The 17,530-nt window shown below is 43.8% G+C and overlaps 1 protein-coding gene across 1 annotated transcript in view; it reads right to left on the minus strand.

The window, feature by feature from the left end:
- LOC146194329 (uncharacterized) overlaps nt 1–17,530 on the minus strand; it is a 327,933-nt gene that overhangs the window by 155,627 nt on the left and 154,776 nt on the right. The window contains exons 11-15 of the mRNA XM_084597350.1: nt 7,951–8,024; nt 7,019–7,134; nt 6,308–6,411; nt 3,757–3,792; nt 3,569–3,696 (exon numbers count right to left, since the gene is read on the minus strand). Coding sequence (XP_084453476.1) covers nt 3,569–3,696; nt 3,757–3,792; nt 6,308–6,411; nt 7,019–7,134; nt 7,951–8,024 — 458 coding nt within the window. The remainder of the gene's footprint in view (nt 1–3,568; nt 3,697–3,756; nt 3,793–6,307; nt 6,412–7,018; nt 7,135–7,950; nt 8,025–17,530) is intronic.

Here is a 17,530-nt window from a genome sequence, read left to right on the forward strand (position 1 = left end):
AAAAAATTACATCTACGTAATATCGACCACCTACGTTTTTGAGCCAGTAGGGCGTTTTATGAGCGTACGGAATTATGACAACCTTTTGTTTTCCTTCGTGACGTTTGTTGCATCGAGTCTGGGATCCGGTAGAACTGGCGAACCTCTCGAAAAGACTTGAGAGGGAAGCTCCAGGAAACCCCGACGCTTTCAACCTATCAATCTGTTCCTGAAAAGCATTTTGAGCATTATCCATGCATGATTCTGCCAGATCCGACCTTACACAAGACTGCAACCCCGTGTTTCGCAGTTTTTCGCTGAGAGCTGAAGAGCAAATAAATAATTAATTTGGAACTTCTATGAGCGAAGCGCCAGCAGACATGATCAGACAAGAAGTGCAAGTTGAGGTCTAAAAACTGGAGCTCTTTTTGTTTTGACAATTGTAAAGTAAATAATCGACAATAACCATTTTCCTTAAAGGCATTTAAAATATCAGCAGCATGTTTGTTAAGGTTATCGATTTTTGTGAACACCAGAAAATCAGCTACATACCTAAATATACGAGGGTGAAGTTCGTTGAGGTTTGCTTCAATATGTCTATCGACGCGGCTCAAAAAAATATCAAAAAGTGCTGGTGCGACTCTGGAACCAATGCATGCGCCAGACATTTGGACATGCAAGTTATTGCGCCAGAACATAAGAATTCATTCTGCCAAGACCGCTCTAACCTGGCTGTCAACTGCCGGAATTTGAAAAGATCGAGAAAGCGTACGTGATGATACTCCAAAATTCGAGAATACCAATGTTCCTTCACACACACTACAAAATTCACGCGAGAGCTTAAGGAAGCCAACTACATCTCAAAATCAATTGACACATGTGTCAGTACCCCATTGGTACTGAAATTGCGTTTCTTGATGACAAATTAGTTTGCCGCGTGCTTTCTCTGTGCCGGTGTCCTCTGCTTTTCTTCACGTTTTATCACGCGCGTGTTTTCGTAGCCTGATTAGGATGTCTGATGCGGCATCGAGTATTGTTTGTATTTGCCCCCTCTCTTGTCTTCTTAAGCTGTTTTTCCCGAATAAACAATTCAGTAGCGTGTGAGCGCTTGTGTTGTGCTGTCTTCTCTTCCGTGTTTGTTCTTTCGCATTCATTTAGCATGCAATGACAAGAACACTAAAAAGACAACGACACAGCGCTGAACTTAACAATATTCAAGAACCGCTGACACACTGCTCATATACCAAAAAAGCACTGACTAGTGGCGATTCTTGACACTCCTGGCAACAAAACGTAACATGACAAATAAAAACCAAAAAGATGGAACCGGAAGTCACAAAGCCAGAACAAGGTAAGAATTTTAAGCCTGCAGCACGTGGAACAGTGGAGTAATATGAACAAAATAATTTTGAACTGATCCAGGAAAATATAACTAAAATAACATAAACACAGAGACGTAATGACAGAAAAGAAAAAAATGCGCAATGGAAACAAGAAATGGCAGTAGAGGTGAAGCTAACAATTAACACAGCTCAACGCATGAGCTGAAGCGCACTGAAAACTAAAAAAAAAAGGCGCACGAGCAACAAAAATGAAGCCAACAGCCGCTAGACTCAAAAGATAAGGAGCGCTAAATAACTAAAACAAAGCAAATTAAGGAAAAGCGTATGAACAACAAGAACGAAGTCAACAAATAACATAGCTAAAGGATGAACATGAGGTGCAATAAACCAAAATGTAAATGTAAAATATCAACAAATGAATTCAAGAAAAGTATGAAAGCCGAAACAGAAAAGCGAAGAAATCGGGGTTGATCCAAAAAATTAAGAAAGAAAGGCAATACCTTTTTCCGAGAGTGAAACGGAGGGTGTGCGTACCCAATAATCCTTGAACCTGAAAATCTTGGCGGCTTGCACTATTTCACGTGCCAGCTTATTCCGGTGCGTTTTTAGCACTACTTTTTTTTTCGAAGGTTGGGTGGCATAGATTTTTGGGTCGCAGTTTCGATAGTGGTCTGGCAGATTACTGAGGGATATACCTGATGTCATTTTTTTTGTTCTATAAGCCCTTCATTGATGCATCGGCCTGTTTAGCCGATGTATACCTCACCGCGAGGCGAAGGCATAGAGTAGACAACGCCTTCCGGGTATGCCGCTAAGTGGTTTCTGTGCCGCGTGGTGTAACCTCTATTTTTTTTTTTTATTTGCGATCCGGCAAAGTTGCGATAGGCACTCGGTGGCCAGCACGACCATTGGCCGCGCTGGTTGTTGCCGGTGTAATTTCGAAGGATCAGTGCGTCGATAAGCTAAGGAATCTATAACCGTGCTCCCACTGACTGACCGCGCCTTATGCTGAAAAAGACATGCCTTACTCTATATTGCTTTTGTGCAGCAACATCTTCATAAAGCACGACTGCGTGAGGGACGCCCACTGTGTCAATTACACCCCCCCCCCCCCCCAAAAAAAAAAAAAAAAGAAAAGTAACGACGTGTACTTAGATATTGCAGCTGCCTGTGTTGTACACGATGCTCCACGGCGTATCCTCTGTGACGTCACACGAGCATTTCAATATGGCGTTCGCTTTCGGCGGGAGGAGCTTCCCGATTCCGATTTCTAGCGCGTTTTTTTTTAATATGGGCCTCGCGCTAGGCACTAAAACTTTGGGAGTAGAATCACAGACCTGTATATTATTCATAGAAATAATGTAACGTTGATAGACGGATGTATTTACAGATATTTACGAAGGGGTAGCTGACCAGACAAGCAACTTCATGCCAGCGGCGCCCAGCACGAAACAAACACTCTTCGTCGTTCTCCACCTTCCTCACGTGAGCACAGCACTTTGTCGTCGTAGTCCCTTTACATAACTCCCGGCGGCGAAAGCACCGTCCCGGTGCTAAGTAGAAGACGGATCAGGTGCATGGTGCGGCTTGAGGCGAACTACGTAAAGAACGTCGATGGCAAGGCGAGTGGATGATGTTGGAGAATCAAGAGGGGCAACCTCATGCGGCCTCGTCGCTGGGCATGGCTAAAGAGCCGAGAGGTCGAAGATCGCTGTGGAGTTCCGTGCTTGCTGTAGGCTACCCCGTACCTCCAGCAATGATGTAACGTAGATACACGTATGTATTTACAGATATTTACAAAGGGGTAGCTGACCAGACAAACAACTTCATACCAGCGGCGCCAGCTCGAATCACACACACTTCGTCTTTCTCCACCTTCCTCACGTGAGCACAGCACATTGTCGTCGTCGCCCCTTTACAGTATAAAACGGCAGTACACCGAACGACCCTGTCATCACCCCTTAAAGGTCAGGAGGTCAATCCAATTTCAATTTATTTTCTTATGTATACATGGTGAGGGTCTAATGAACAAAGCCAGAAATTGTGGCTTGACATGCTTCTCTGCCCCTATACTGCAGGGCAGTAGGCAACAGTTATATTACTTACACTATAGTAACACAGCGAAACGCACATCAACGCCTCAACCGATGAAGCCATTGAATACAGCAGCAGATGGGAAGCGCTAGGCGTCTGGGCTACGGCTGCTGCTGCAGCCCGAACAGGGAGCAAAAGAAATCGACACTTGCCTACGGCCGATGACCTTACGGCGACTCGCAACTCTGGTGAAGTGTGCCCAATGATGACGTCGTATGAGCTTCTGATAGCGGCGACGACATCCTCCGGAAGGGGAGCGGCCTCCACCGCCCCCACGACACTGACACACGAGGAACAACGTCAGAAATTTGCGCAATGTAGCCACCATGCAAACACCCACCTGCGGCAAGTCTCCATGGACTCCGGTTCAGTGAAGCTGCGCATAAAGAGAAGGCCTTCAGTCAGCCAGAAGAATAAATCTAATGTAAGCCGACATCAAATGCAGTTCTAGCAAATGCAGGTGAATGCGAAACGTCTTGTGGCAAACAGTGGTCATAAAATGTAGTGGAAACCACGGCGCACGAGGTAGTTTTGTTGTTTTTTTACCAAGGGCACAAAAGAGCAGTTTAAAACCCGGCCAAAAACCTTTCACATAAACTCTGTTAGGCAAAACAGGTTTTTGTGTGACATACAGCATTCTTGAAGGCACTTCCTAACTCTAAAACAAGCACTCACCTAAAGCAAAAAAGAAATTTGCCTATGCAGTAATAAGAATTTGTAGCGAACACACTCACATACGAGACCACGTGCACCCTCTCCAAGCATCGGTAATGAATAACTCCCTCTGTAGTACTTGGATATCTGTCCCGCATTGTGGAGAGCTCAACAAATTTGCACCATATTCGAAATAATAAAACCAAAAAAACCGACATGATTGTGCCCAAATATTGGACAGAGAAAGAACTGGCAGTGCCAAGCTCACTGCACTGCGAAGCATACATTTAATCATGTGCCCTTTGTTACAAGTGCTCTGTATTGCGCACCTTACTATCTGGGAAAATGAACATCGGCCAAATGGGCCACCGTCATAACGCCCGGATTTTTGAGAGCAAGATTTCCCATCTTCTTCAGATGGGAGGGTGAATTTTTCCACACACTGCGCGAACCACAAGGGCACTATATGCTCGCGCCCGTTCTTGATCAAGAAAAGCGAGCAATCAAAGTGAAACTTAGGATGCGTACAGTGTCTATACGAGAACACACAGGTAGTCTGGATCTACAAGAATTAAATGCTTAGTGCGAAAATCACTACTCTCGAAGCTATTGTCTTCATCAAAATCTTCGGTTGCATGTGGAGCAACAACATAGCAATGTTACCAATGTTAGCCAAGAATACTAATAGCACTGTGCCTATATGCTAGCCATGGTCATGGTCTGCCATGCCTTAGGCATTGACCTGAACAATGTTCTGTGATCTTGACACATGGAAAGCACCCGCTACTCTAGTGTCGACGTTGAGGCAACGACAGTTACCGGAGTATGACCCAGTAGTCGCGTAGCAAAGGAGTAAACGCATAAATATATTTGACGCGAAAAAGTGTATATCATTCTAGTGAGCAACACCAAGCTAGGCGACACAAGAGCAAAACATATGTAACACCGCTTTAGCTAAATAATGCAATATTATCTGAAATCATCTGCAGTTTTATTCGACTTTGAGCCCTGAAAGATAAATCAAACGCACAATGTTCGATGAGAAACGCGTCCCCTTTCTGTACTGTCTTTCTTTCTTTGCTTTTTTTACGCAATAGTATCAGAGTTCCACGTTGGCGATAAGCACCGTCTGCGTTGTTAGACCACAGTGAACAATAATGATTGGTAGTAGGCTTTAAGACGAATGCTTTAAGAGTCCCATTACACAAAAATCTGCCTGCGGCATTAGCAAGCAAGGTTACAAAGTAAGCCATATCAGGAACTCTACCTTCCCCTTCGCTTATGGGCAAATGGCTTAATTACGTGTCCCTGTAACGGCTCGTTTTCCTCCTCTTCCTTGCTTCTGCTCTTTCCTTTTTCAATAGCATGCATGTAAACAGATTTCAACACCCCAAACATAAATCAACTTCTTAAGACCTCCGCGGGACATCCAGCCCTTAAAAACAGTACCGATACCTAATTTTGGGGTCCGGGTTTTATCCTTTGCAGTGATGCGGAAGGCATTAATGTGCACGGATCACAACGCGATATTGCCCTACGCATGCTGAAAAAGTTATCATGGAATTTCTTCTCTCACGTACATAGGTTAGTTATCAAAAGCCGAGCGACGCCTGTAACGTCAAACTGAACATGGGGATGGAAAAACAGCACAATGTAACCGTTCTTTTGTCTTTTCAGTTCACTACAACGCCAAACCCAACATGCCGCGTGACCAGGAATCACAAATGAAGAATCGGCAAATATTTATATCACTCTGTTTTATTGCCGCGTGTGACCTAGAGTTTGCTGTGACGTCATCAAAGCCAATTCTCGGGTGCTTAAACCGAAACCGCAACTGTTGAAAAACGAAAGTTCAATCATAAGTTATTTAGTGCCATAAACGAATGTGACGTGGTAATATACACACGGGATTTTATTACGCATCATTAAAAAGGCGAAAAATGCCATCAAAATTTGTTATTCATATCTTTTAAGACAGGTCTGGCCGAGCCGTCTTTTATTTGCTGCTAAATGCGTTTTGCTCATTCGCAAAACGAAGGTAGGCGCAGGCGCTGGGAAAACAAAATAAACTATAAAGTGCGATTGTACCATGGTTTTGGTTTTTCGTTCAGCGTTAAACAATTAATCACAACCAGACTGCCATAAAACAAACAAAAAAATTACACAATGCTCATATTTCACAGGTGAGGCTGAGGCCCTCGGAAACTGTGCTGTAGCTGAATGTTGAAATGTCGCACCTTGTGATGCACGATAGGGTGTGAACCGCCGACTGAACAACTGGATTCCTTGAAAATTTGTCGAAGGCAGCTGTGGTAATGATGAAGCCTTCAGGAACCACAATCTGCAATATTTCAAGACTTTTTGTAGGATTTCCGTGGTGCAAAGGACGAAGGCACAGTTAAGTACAAAGACTTAATGACGCAGAAAATGCCACTAACTACCTACCTGTATAGATTAAGCAGTTTGAATAATTTAACTAGAATTTCTGTTCTCCCCGAAAACAAGAAGTGACCTCTACTTTTATACAGTGTAACCTTTCATCGCCCTCGGCATGTTGCTGAAGTCCGTCAACCCATTTTCGATTAGCACTATGGGATCTTGGTACTACATTTAGGCTTGCGCAAAAAAGTTTGACATGCTTCTCTGCACAACCTATGAAATACAGTAGACGTCTGGATGTTATGTATTTCATCTCATGAAACTCGTATAAAATGAGAGTCTGGCTTTCGGTAGTAATAAGTTGATCGTGATCTCTCTAGATCTATAGTGCATCTTTCTACTGCGTGTATTGTAGTGGCTCCTCTCAACGTTCATCTGTCTGCTCTGTTGTAACACCGTTTCCGACGACGTCCAAACTATGACCATGTGCTGCTTCTCTCAGGCAGCACCTACGAGCTACACATATTTTTTTACTTTGCCAAAAAATAAGTTCTCGTGGTATGACCCACCTCCGCTGTATCCGTGAAGATCGTTCGGAGTGCGGCCAGAGACGCGCCCTTACCTCCGGCCACCGATGGAAGCCGGCTGCGGGGCTCGTCCAGCCACAGCGTGTTTGGGCATCCAACTGCAAATGCCGAAAACTTTACCGCTCCATTTTAGCGGAGGTATGATGACGTTGAGTAGACAGTGAAATGGGCTGCGGTTTCGTAGTTACCCCGTGCGGCATGGCCGCTAACATTTAGGAGCTTTCAATAACAGTGCCCTGAACATTTGCATGGCAATCACATCCAGCAATATGTATTTACAAACACTGAAAACCATACTATGTGGGAACGGGCTGTCCGGCGAGAAAGCTGGCTGCCAAAAGACGGCGACCATTTATGTTTGACACGCTCCTCTGCGGATTGCTAAGACTGGTCATTACAGTCGATCATTGTAGTCATTACCACTCATCGCTAAGCATTTTTACTCGTTTCGAATCAGCCGCGGTCATTACGAGTCGCCGTTTGACATATTGAAGGTTTCGTCTTAATTAGTAGTCATGATGGGTCATAATTGTTATTACTTGTAGTAGTTACCTCTACAATGTCTATTATATCTCTATTAATCATTAATTGCCACCAACGATCACCATATCAATTAAAATCCTCTTTGGGGCATGGCATCAAGCGCGGTGGGCCAAATGCAGCTCCCGTTTCTTGCCCATGGCAACATGGCCGCACTGCTTTACCTCCGCGCATTGTTAGGTATAGGCGAGCTCCACCCTAGCAGTTTATTTTTAAACCTCCTTGGTTTCTTCGGCCGTATGAGCCAGTCGGCGCATGTGACGGTGCAATTGCAGCGAGCGCAGCGGCCTGGCTGAGCTGGCTGCAGCCACAGCCCTCACATCCATTTTACACCATCTATGCGCCCGACGGATAAATTTCTTTGATTCGCTCACCCTCAGTAGCGTCGGCAGTGGCAGGGGTTGTAGTGCTCTTGGTCGGCGCTGTGTCGTGGAAGTCAGCAGCCTTCCTACGGAAGGAGTATTTTTGCACTTCAGTATGAATTAGAGGGCGCAAACAGAACGTAGACACAGAGAAGAATGCAACAGGACAAGCGCCGTCCTATAGCAACCTACATACAATAGGTCCTACGCACAACAGGTCGGCGCTTGTCCTGTTGCATTCTTCTCTGTGTCTATTTTTTCTCTTGCCGCAACAAGGAGATAGAATCGTTATACACTAAATGCGACAAGGGCGGCCAGCACAAAAACACACCCGGGGATCTATCCTCATCTCCAAACATAAAATATGCGGTGACTATTCATTGCGCTGCCTCATCGATAGGGTAATACTAGGATAATAGGCCAGAATTAGATGTTTACGCTAATATGCTTGGCATGTCGCATTAGCCATTACGGACTTTGTAAACAAAGTTTGCTAAGACAAGCAGGTTGCATCATATGATATGTCCAAAAGCATATACCATCCAAGTCAAAGGAAATGCCTTCTACGATGAAGCAGCAGGCGAAGGAATTAAACCTTTTAAGGGGGGGGGGGGGCATGACTTGTGGAGTTTACTTTTACCTCACATTTACTTCTTGCAGTTACACAGAAAAAGCCACAACCACAACAGCAGCACAAAAATCGAAAATGGTAATGCCTTGTAGAGCCAGTTGAATGATAAAGAGTTTCAGGTTCCAAGAATGGGGAACAAGCCTTTAACGTGGTTGTCCAAAGAGATAACGCTTCTGGCATATCATTGGAATTTTTAAGCAGTGTATGAAGGCTTTAATGTATCAGTGCCAGTATTTTGATATTCAGGTGTTTCTCAGTTTTTTTTTCAGCACCTCCACCGCTTCCATAAAAGATAAACGTATACTGAAACAAGGGAAACATCATACTGGAATGTTGGTGATTAGCACTGCAAACTGGCAGCTCCCGCTCATGCAAAGGTGAAGCGAGGATGGTCCCTGAAAATGATGACGATCGAAGCTGATGCCAACATTGGAGCCTAAACTAATGCCGAAACATTCGAGAAAAATACCCAATTGAGACCTTTAAGGTAATAAAGTGATAGCGATGTGTTATACATGACGTCCGAGTGCTGCCACGGAGAAAAACCACACGGAACATTCCCATTCTAGCGTCTCCAATGTCGGCTCCCATAGAACAGTGTCATTTTCCGATATCCTCGACCACGCGCCTTGTGCCTCACTTTATCTCCCGTAACTAGTATTTAATACGCGATTAAAGCTTACCGAAAGGAAAACATCGACTCTTTACACAGCCGTCTCCGAAGCTTCTCGCTCCACTCGTGTAGAAAGTGCTTGGTACCGCTGAATCGTCGTCCACATTTAATTTGTTCACCTTTCGCTGACAAACTTCGGCGGCTCCTGTGCCGTATAGCTGATGTCACCCAAAACTATCGGATGAGCCAAGACACCGAAAGGCTCACCTACTTTTTCAGTTGCAGCAGCGTTGCGCATTTGGAAGGAAGGGTGTCTGAGCCTCCTGCTAAGGCCGAGTAACAGGAGAGGAGTTCTTGGCCACGTCAAAGCGCAGGAGATATCCTGAGCCCTCCGCGGAAAATCGACAGTCTCATCCACGTCGCCAGAAATTATTTGATAACCAGTGCAAGCTTAATCGCTCACACTGTCAGCGTTCGTTCGTTCGGTCACACTCTGCTAACGTCACCATAAGTCCACTCTCCAGCGGAAATCGAACCTCCATCCCTCGGGTCTGCAGCCGAGCGTTTTAACCAAATGCGCGATGACAGGGGATCGTAAAGTACTTGTGTTTATTTATTGCCGGCTGTGATATAGTTTATAAAGAGTGCTGACCACACTTGGACTAGCACAACATTAAAATCTTTTCGGTGATGCCAAGTCATCAGGTACAGTCATTGGCTGAGGTAGATCTGGAAACCCTCGATACACCTTTTGAACACAGACAACACTTTCAATGAAGCGGTCGCGTACGGGGTGAACAACAGGCTGGCATGTTCAAACTGCAGTTTCGTTTTCCACAAAGCATGGAGGCCCAGGATCATAATTGATTGATGAATCTATCGGCAAGAAACATGCCATATGGGTCTAGCGGGAGCTTAATTATTAATATACGCTCTATTACATCTAAAAAAAAAAATATTAGATCGCAGCAGTCTAGGAATACGTGTTCTATCGTATCGCGTTTCTTGCAAATAAAGCCGTTTGTTGTCCATGACATTAATATACCCTTGCCATGAGGCAGGCCTTATCGGCTTGTATGTATTTTCCCCTTCCCCAGTGCAGGGTAGCAAACCGGAAGCTTTCCTGGTTAACCTCTCTGCCTTCTCTCTCTTTCTCTCTCTCTCTCTTAATGAAGAATGTTTTAACCGATGGTAATAGTGGCATTTCCTTTGCTCGCTTAAGCACATCCTGTCCTGAGACTGCGCGATACATTGGCACAGCAAGCATGGTATCCATCAGAACCTTGTAACAATTTTATTGGAAAGCAATACTACGCCAAGTCTAACCGCTCATAGCTGTGTGCTGTGTTCGTGTCCGTGGTTCAGAGCCGGCGCTGCGCCTAACATAAGAAGAAGAAAAAGAAAGCTCGGTCACACGCAGCTTATGCTTTCGCTCCATATTAGGTTCAGCAGAGTTGAACCCTTCTCATTTTAGAACGCAGCTCCTAGGCTCCCGTTCCTGCGTTTCGCGTCGTCGTCGGCGTCGGACTCCTTGGCCGCGACCGCGCGTGTTATGTGATTGCTGCGCGCGCTCCTGCCACCCCCGTCCGCCGCTATGTATCCCCCCCCCTCCTTCATCTTGCGTGGCGGCGAGGGTGTTTTCCGGTTGAAGAAACGCCGGCACACCATCAACGGATCACGGTGCGTGCATCCGAAGCCGAAACGCAGAGCCACGTTGTCTTCACTCACTAGAGGCGTCAGCGGCATCAGTCAGTCGCTGCTATCTCTTCGCAGCGCAACGTTCCTATATGCCCACGCGCTGCCTCCCGCAACTTCCCGATAACTTAATTGCTATCTTGACAAGTCAAGTCAAGAATAGTCAAGAGCTGTTAGTGGAGTGTTTCTTGAAGGAATATGTGTGAAAAATTAAAAACGTTCTCTGGTATTGTACATATATGTCTCGAAATGTTTGCGTCAACCTAACGAAAAGGTGAAACGTCGGCAATTTTTTTCTTACTAACATTGCTCAGATACTGAGGCGAGAAGCGCATCTTTAGTATCCTATAAGTAAAACTGAGATAGCCTGCCACTGCTCCATACATTTCGCATGACGTCAGAACAAATTTTTGAAGCAGTCTGCTTAATAGTGCTTGTATAATTGTGCGGAAAACTTGATTCTTTTGATCCCGTAGTTAAAGAAACATCGACACAATTTGCCGCAGAAGTAAGTGTACAACACCAACTCCACCTTTCTTGAGCGGACAAAACAAATTCTATCGGCTGGTGCGCTCCCGTGTAGAAGCCCAAATGAATTCACCGAAAATATTCGATGAATTTTTGGGATGTGGGCCTGCGTTGCCGAAAACACATTCATCACGTACCGGATCTTAGAGATAAGGAAGAGGTTGCGTAGAGTGGCTCGGGCAAACATTGATATTCGTCTGCCTTGCAACGCATCAGACTTTCTCCCTTGCACTCAACACTTGATCAGACCAATACGTATCCGCATCGCGATAGCGGTTAAGTGGCACACCGAGGTAAGGCGTTTGAATAGTCAATCACCGCAACCGACAATAATACTACGGCTTGACGTGCCGCAGGCCGTGCCAAACTGCATAACTCTTATCCTAGTTTATGTGGGCTCCGTAAATCTGAAATATTGTTGACAAGAGTCGTGGCTTCTTTAATGCTTTCTCTGTCTAAGCAAAAGACGGAAATATAATATATAATAAAATATAATAATGTAGTAATTAGTTTATTTCCAGGTTCAACTGGAGGGTTTCCCGGATAAAAGCTGCCATCGCAGCTTGACAGTGTCCAGGAAACCCTTACAAGCAGCAGCAGACGAGTGGTGAAGGAAATCTCCAAATCTGTCATTCAATAACAAAACATTAAATACACACGGAAATTCACAATAGGCTTTAAAGTAAATGGCACAAAGAGAAAAACAGTTGAAATGCACAGTTTTTAAGGGAAAAATGTCAACTGGGAAACATTCAGCAACCTACAAACAGAAGCATAAAATCACATTTCAACAAAATATTTGCGCAGCTCGGCTTTTGTGTATCCTTTTTGTATTTTGATAAGTGTTTAAAACATGGAGTGCGAAAACGTGGTACATTTCATGCATTAGTACATCTTGTGTGCATGTTAGCACGATGGGCCTCCAAAGATGCTAAGGAAGAATAATATTCGGCAACGGACGCCTTCGAAAAATTCATGATTTGTAGTAACCTATAATTATATAATTGATCAACACGGATAATGTTATGGGCTTGGAATGCATATTTGGAGGTAGTCGCTTAGTCAACATTAGCCATTATTCGAACAATTTTCTTTTGCAATACGAGAAGCTTATTTATGTTTGCCTTGGTCATTATGGCCCACACTAAACTACAGTAGTTAAGGTGAGAAAAAAATAATGCGTAATAAACTTGTAGTTTACACTTCATAGAGTTGCACGACATCGCGAGAGGGCCCCACAGGCAGAAGAGAGTTTTTTGCAGACATGTTCAACGTGAGCATTCCAGTTTAAATGAGATGAAAAATATACACCAAGGGATTATTGTTCCTCAACAATTTCTATTTGTTGGTTTTCAAACTTCAGTACACAGTTTGGTGCTGTCGGCTTATTTCTTGCGAAAAATATTACAGCCTTCGGCTTTGTTGGATTTAATTTTAATTTATTCATCAGTGACCACCTAGATAATATATCCAGTAGGTCGTTACCTTTCGCTATTACATCATTGAGATTACGGCCAGAAAGAAGTAATGTGCTATCATCGGCGTAAATTATAAAATGAATAGAAGGATCTATAGTGACGATGTCATTTATATAGGGATTAAACAAAAGGGGTCCAAGTACGCTCCCTTGCGGGACACCACAGCTAATAGGTAAAGAGGATGAAAGTTCATTATCTACAGATACTGACTGGCTTCTGTTTTGGAGGTAATCTTCAAGCAGTCTGAGTGGTTTACCACGGATTCCGTACATTTGAAGTTTATAAGCAAGAATCGCATGATTTAAGCAGTCAAATGCCTTACTAAAATCAAGGAAAAGGCCCACCGTATACAAGTTGTCATTAATATTGTTAAAGATAATTTCTTTCATTGCTAATAAGGCTGTTTCTGTTGATTTGCTTGTTTTGAACCCAAACTGCGACTCAGATATTACCTTATGTTTATCAAAAAACTTCGCTATTCTTGAAGAGGTAACCTTTTCCAGTCCCTTAGAAAACACGGAGAGCAGCGAAATCGGCCTATAGTTACCTGGTAAGTTTCGGTCGCCCCCTTTATAAATTACTGACACTTTTGCAGTTTTTATTTCGTTGGGAAAAACCCCGGATTCAAGTGCCAGATTATAGATATGAGAAAGCATGGGACAAATTATCGATATGACATATTTCAACGGTGTCGTCTGCATGGCGTTTATATCTAAGGCTTTGCTATTACTAATTCCCATATACACGTTATAAACTTCACTTGCATCAGTTGGCTCGAAGAATATAGTTTCGCTAACCTGACTAGGATAACCGGCGATAAGGGTGCCTGTAGGATCTTGAGATGAAGTAACACTATTAAGAAAATGTTTGCTGAAGTGTTGTGCGAGTGCTCTCCCCTTACTTGGTTTCCACTTACAAACATTGTTTTCGTAGCATGGTTATTTACACGGCGACCAAGGACATCATTTAAAGCTTTCCAGGTAATATCAAGTCTACTTGAACTGACGTTAGAAAAGAGCCGCTGATAATAGATATTTTTAGCTTTCCGTAGCTCCGCGTTCAATCGGTTCCTTAGCTTTTTGAAAGAAAGCAGCGCATCTTCTGTGCGTGTTCGAAGGAACATTTGATACCGGCAATTTTTGTCCTTTATCATTTTGAACAATTGATTTGTAACCCATGGTCTTCTTATCTTTTTGGGAGGCGTGTGTACTTCCAGCGGAAAGTGCTTCGAATAAAGACGAAGGAAATGGTGAAAAAATAGGTCGTACGCATCATTAACGCTCGTTTTCTGCAACACACAAGACTAGTCAAAGTTCATAATATCGTGCTTGAAAGCTTCCAATATCACCTGCATAAGCCAATATCTTAATGTGCGCCTCTTGCGGCCTAAAACCTGTGATGCTATCATTATAAGCGATTGACAAACAGAGTGGCTCAAGGTAACCTGCAAATAACAAGGGCAAAATTGGGCATCCCTGCCTCACAAATAAGCATATGCTAAGGCTATCAGTAAGCTCACATATACAATAATACAGGTTGTGATATTATGTACACAATGTAACCCTTTCGAATGTCGATCGGCCATCGTTGGAATGCTTTAAAATGCGAAAGAGGACATCACGCGATGCCCGAGCGAAAGCTTTTGTAAGATCGAGCTGCATGATAGCCACTTGGCCACCAAATGCATCACAGCATTCAAGCACACTTCGTGCTACGTGTACGTTAAATGCAATACTACGGCTTTTGATACCACGCCTACCAATGCCGTTATAAACCGCTGAGGTCTATTCGCAAACACTTTCATAAATAGTTTATAACCTACGTTGGGAAGGGTTATTGGGCGATATGACCCGGCCAAGAGGCGTTTCTCCGGATCATCGGTTTTGGGTATAAGCACATCATGTGACGTTGTGAACGGCAGGGGCACCCGGTTCAGATCATAACATTCAAGGAACACTCCAAGGAGCATCGGGGCTATCAGAGGTTTGAAAACTTCGTAGAAGGCGGTACCTAGGCCCTCAGGTCCTACAGCAAAGTCATCAATAGCCTTTTCCATTTCATTTAACTTATGCCCAGATTGGACGAAGTAGAAACCGGGATCGTGAAACACACATCCTAAATCTCCTTGTCTAGACTGAGGATGATAGTTACGATGACAAGAATGCTGCAAATAGTGATATTGGCAATGATAATGATGTTGCATTTAGTTGATAATAATAATGAGGGAAGACTGTGTGCACCAGCAGCGCTCATGCCTTCGCATTTCTGCAGCGAAGACTTCACAATGCTCTAGAATTTTCTTTTATCTGCCCTTTCACATGGAAATCTCGAGTTAACAGGATTTTGAAAAACATCGCAAAGAGCTTCCTTTACATGCCACAGGAGAATTTGCTCAGCAGTGTATTTACAACAGACGGTTTGACAACCTTTTTAAACAAATTGTAGTACTAAAATATTTTTTGAGAAGTGCATACCGGCACATAAACACGAAACCGGTACCATTGAGACAAGTTCCTCGTTATCTTAAACCGAGAGTGCGAGCTCACTAAAGTAAAGCAAAAATACGCTATTATATTCCTGCTATCTTCAATGAGCTACCGGACGATGTATTTTATTTTACCACCCGCAAAACACTGAGAGTTGCTGTTCAAGCGTTAGAGAATCTATAATATGTATAGATGTTATCAGTGCATTTTTGATAGTGTGTTGTGCTAAATGTTTCTTTTTTTTATTGTTCCTTTTTTTGCCTCTGTTGGAGTTTTCATGTAGCGCGAAGATTGCCGCGGCTGCCGGTTGTCGCCGCACAAGCCCACTTGTGGCTTCGGCGGTTCTGTTTGTGTAGGTTGTTTTAACTATACTGAATAAAAGTTATTATTATTATTACAGCTTGTTTTTTTAACGGATGCCTCAGTTGTTTTTTCACTTTATTGCTAAGGAAAAGGAAGCGGGATCTCTAAGAAGAGAGCATGCAAAAAAAATGTATTTTACTGTGCAATGTCAGTGCAATGGCGTAAGCTAGTCGATAATGATCGTAAATTCTACGACGTCCGCGGCAGCCGATATGTCGCTTCAGGACGCCAGAATTCTCAGATTCTGACAAAACCTTTCACACCACCTTTAATTATTTCCTTTCGCTCCAAAATTGTACCCTCCCAATTTAGGACTGCCTTTCAGTTCCCGTTATCTTCTTGGCGCGCAGTTCCCGTTATCTTCTTGGCCCTTGATAGAGCCAAGAGGCTCATGCATCGAGATGGCCTATATGGACGTATTCTGAATCGTGAAATGCGCGTGGCACGACAATACATAACACTGTGAAAAAGGGTTTGAATGAATGAATGAAGCCTTTACTTGAATAAAGGGATGGCTCTCGGCTGCTGTTTGAGTAATTAGGAGGTTAGGAGGAATGGTATTGTAGCTTCTTCTTCACGCTTCTTCAAGCTGTTTCTCGTTGCTTGCCATGCTGCCGATCTGAGCGCTGTAAGTCGACCTTTCCCACACTATCGAAGCAGACCGCTCTCACTGCCATAGGTGGGTATGTAATGTTGTATTGTAGTGCTTGATAGAATATGATTTGCTAATGTGGGTATGTCGTCGTGTGGAATATGCGTAATTTAGTTTCTTCCTCGTTAAAACGATGTGCATTGCTATATAAGAAGTTTTATGTCTGCTGTACACTGTTCCTGACAGTGGGTGCATATGTTGTGTTTGAGTGTTTCGTGGCTTCCGGAAATCACTTGTCAAGTATGTGTGGTGTGCAGGCTGCGTTTGTTATTACTTTGTTGAGAAATATCTATTGTGGTCGAGTGAGCCATTTTGTGTTGCCAAAAACTGGCATTGCTGTTGCTTCATATAAACTAAGCCTGCTGCCGTGTTTTATTTTGGTGCGTACATAGTTCATCATCGCTCTGCCAGGAGAGGAATTAGCATTGTATGGTAGGGATTTAAGTCTATCGGTGCGTGCATAGTGCATCATCACTCTACCAGGGGAGCCTTTAGTTAGCATTGTATGGTAGGGATTCAGGTCTATCGGCATGTACATAGCTCATCATCACTCTGGCTTTTGTGTAGCATTTTGTGGTAGCGATTTAAGTCTATCGGTGAGTACATAGTTCATCATAGCTCTGCCAGGGGAGCCTTTAGTTGGCATTGTATGGTAGGGATTTAGGTCTATCGGTGCGTACATAGTTCATCGCTCTGCCAGGGGAGCCTTAAGTTAGCATTGTATGGTAGGGATTTAGGTCTATCGGTGCGTACATAGTTCATCATCGCTCTGCCAGGGGAGCCTTTAGTTAGCATTGTATGGTAGGGATTTAAGTCTATCGGTGCGTACATAGTTTATCATCGCTCTGCCAGGGGAGCCTTTATTTAGCATTGTATGGTAGGGATTTAAGTCTATCGGTGCGTACATAGTTCATCATCGCTCTGCCAGGGGAGCCTTTAGTTAGCATTGTATGGTAGGGATTTAGGTCTATCGGTGCGTACATAGTTCATCATCGCTCTGCCAGGGGAGCCTTAAGTTAGCATTGTATGGTAGGGATTTAGGTCTATCGGTGCGTACACAGGTCATCATCGCTCTGCCAGGAAAGCCTTTAGTTAGCATTGCATTGTAGGGATTTAATTCTATCGGTGCGTACATAGTTTATCATC

This window comes from Amblyomma maculatum, chromosome 3 (assembly GCF_055883805.1).
Source record: "Amblyomma maculatum isolate TAMU_Amacu chromosome 3, ASM5588380v1, whole genome shotgun sequence".
Taxonomy (NCBI): domain Eukaryota; kingdom Metazoa; phylum Arthropoda; class Arachnida; order Ixodida; family Ixodidae; genus Amblyomma; species Amblyomma maculatum.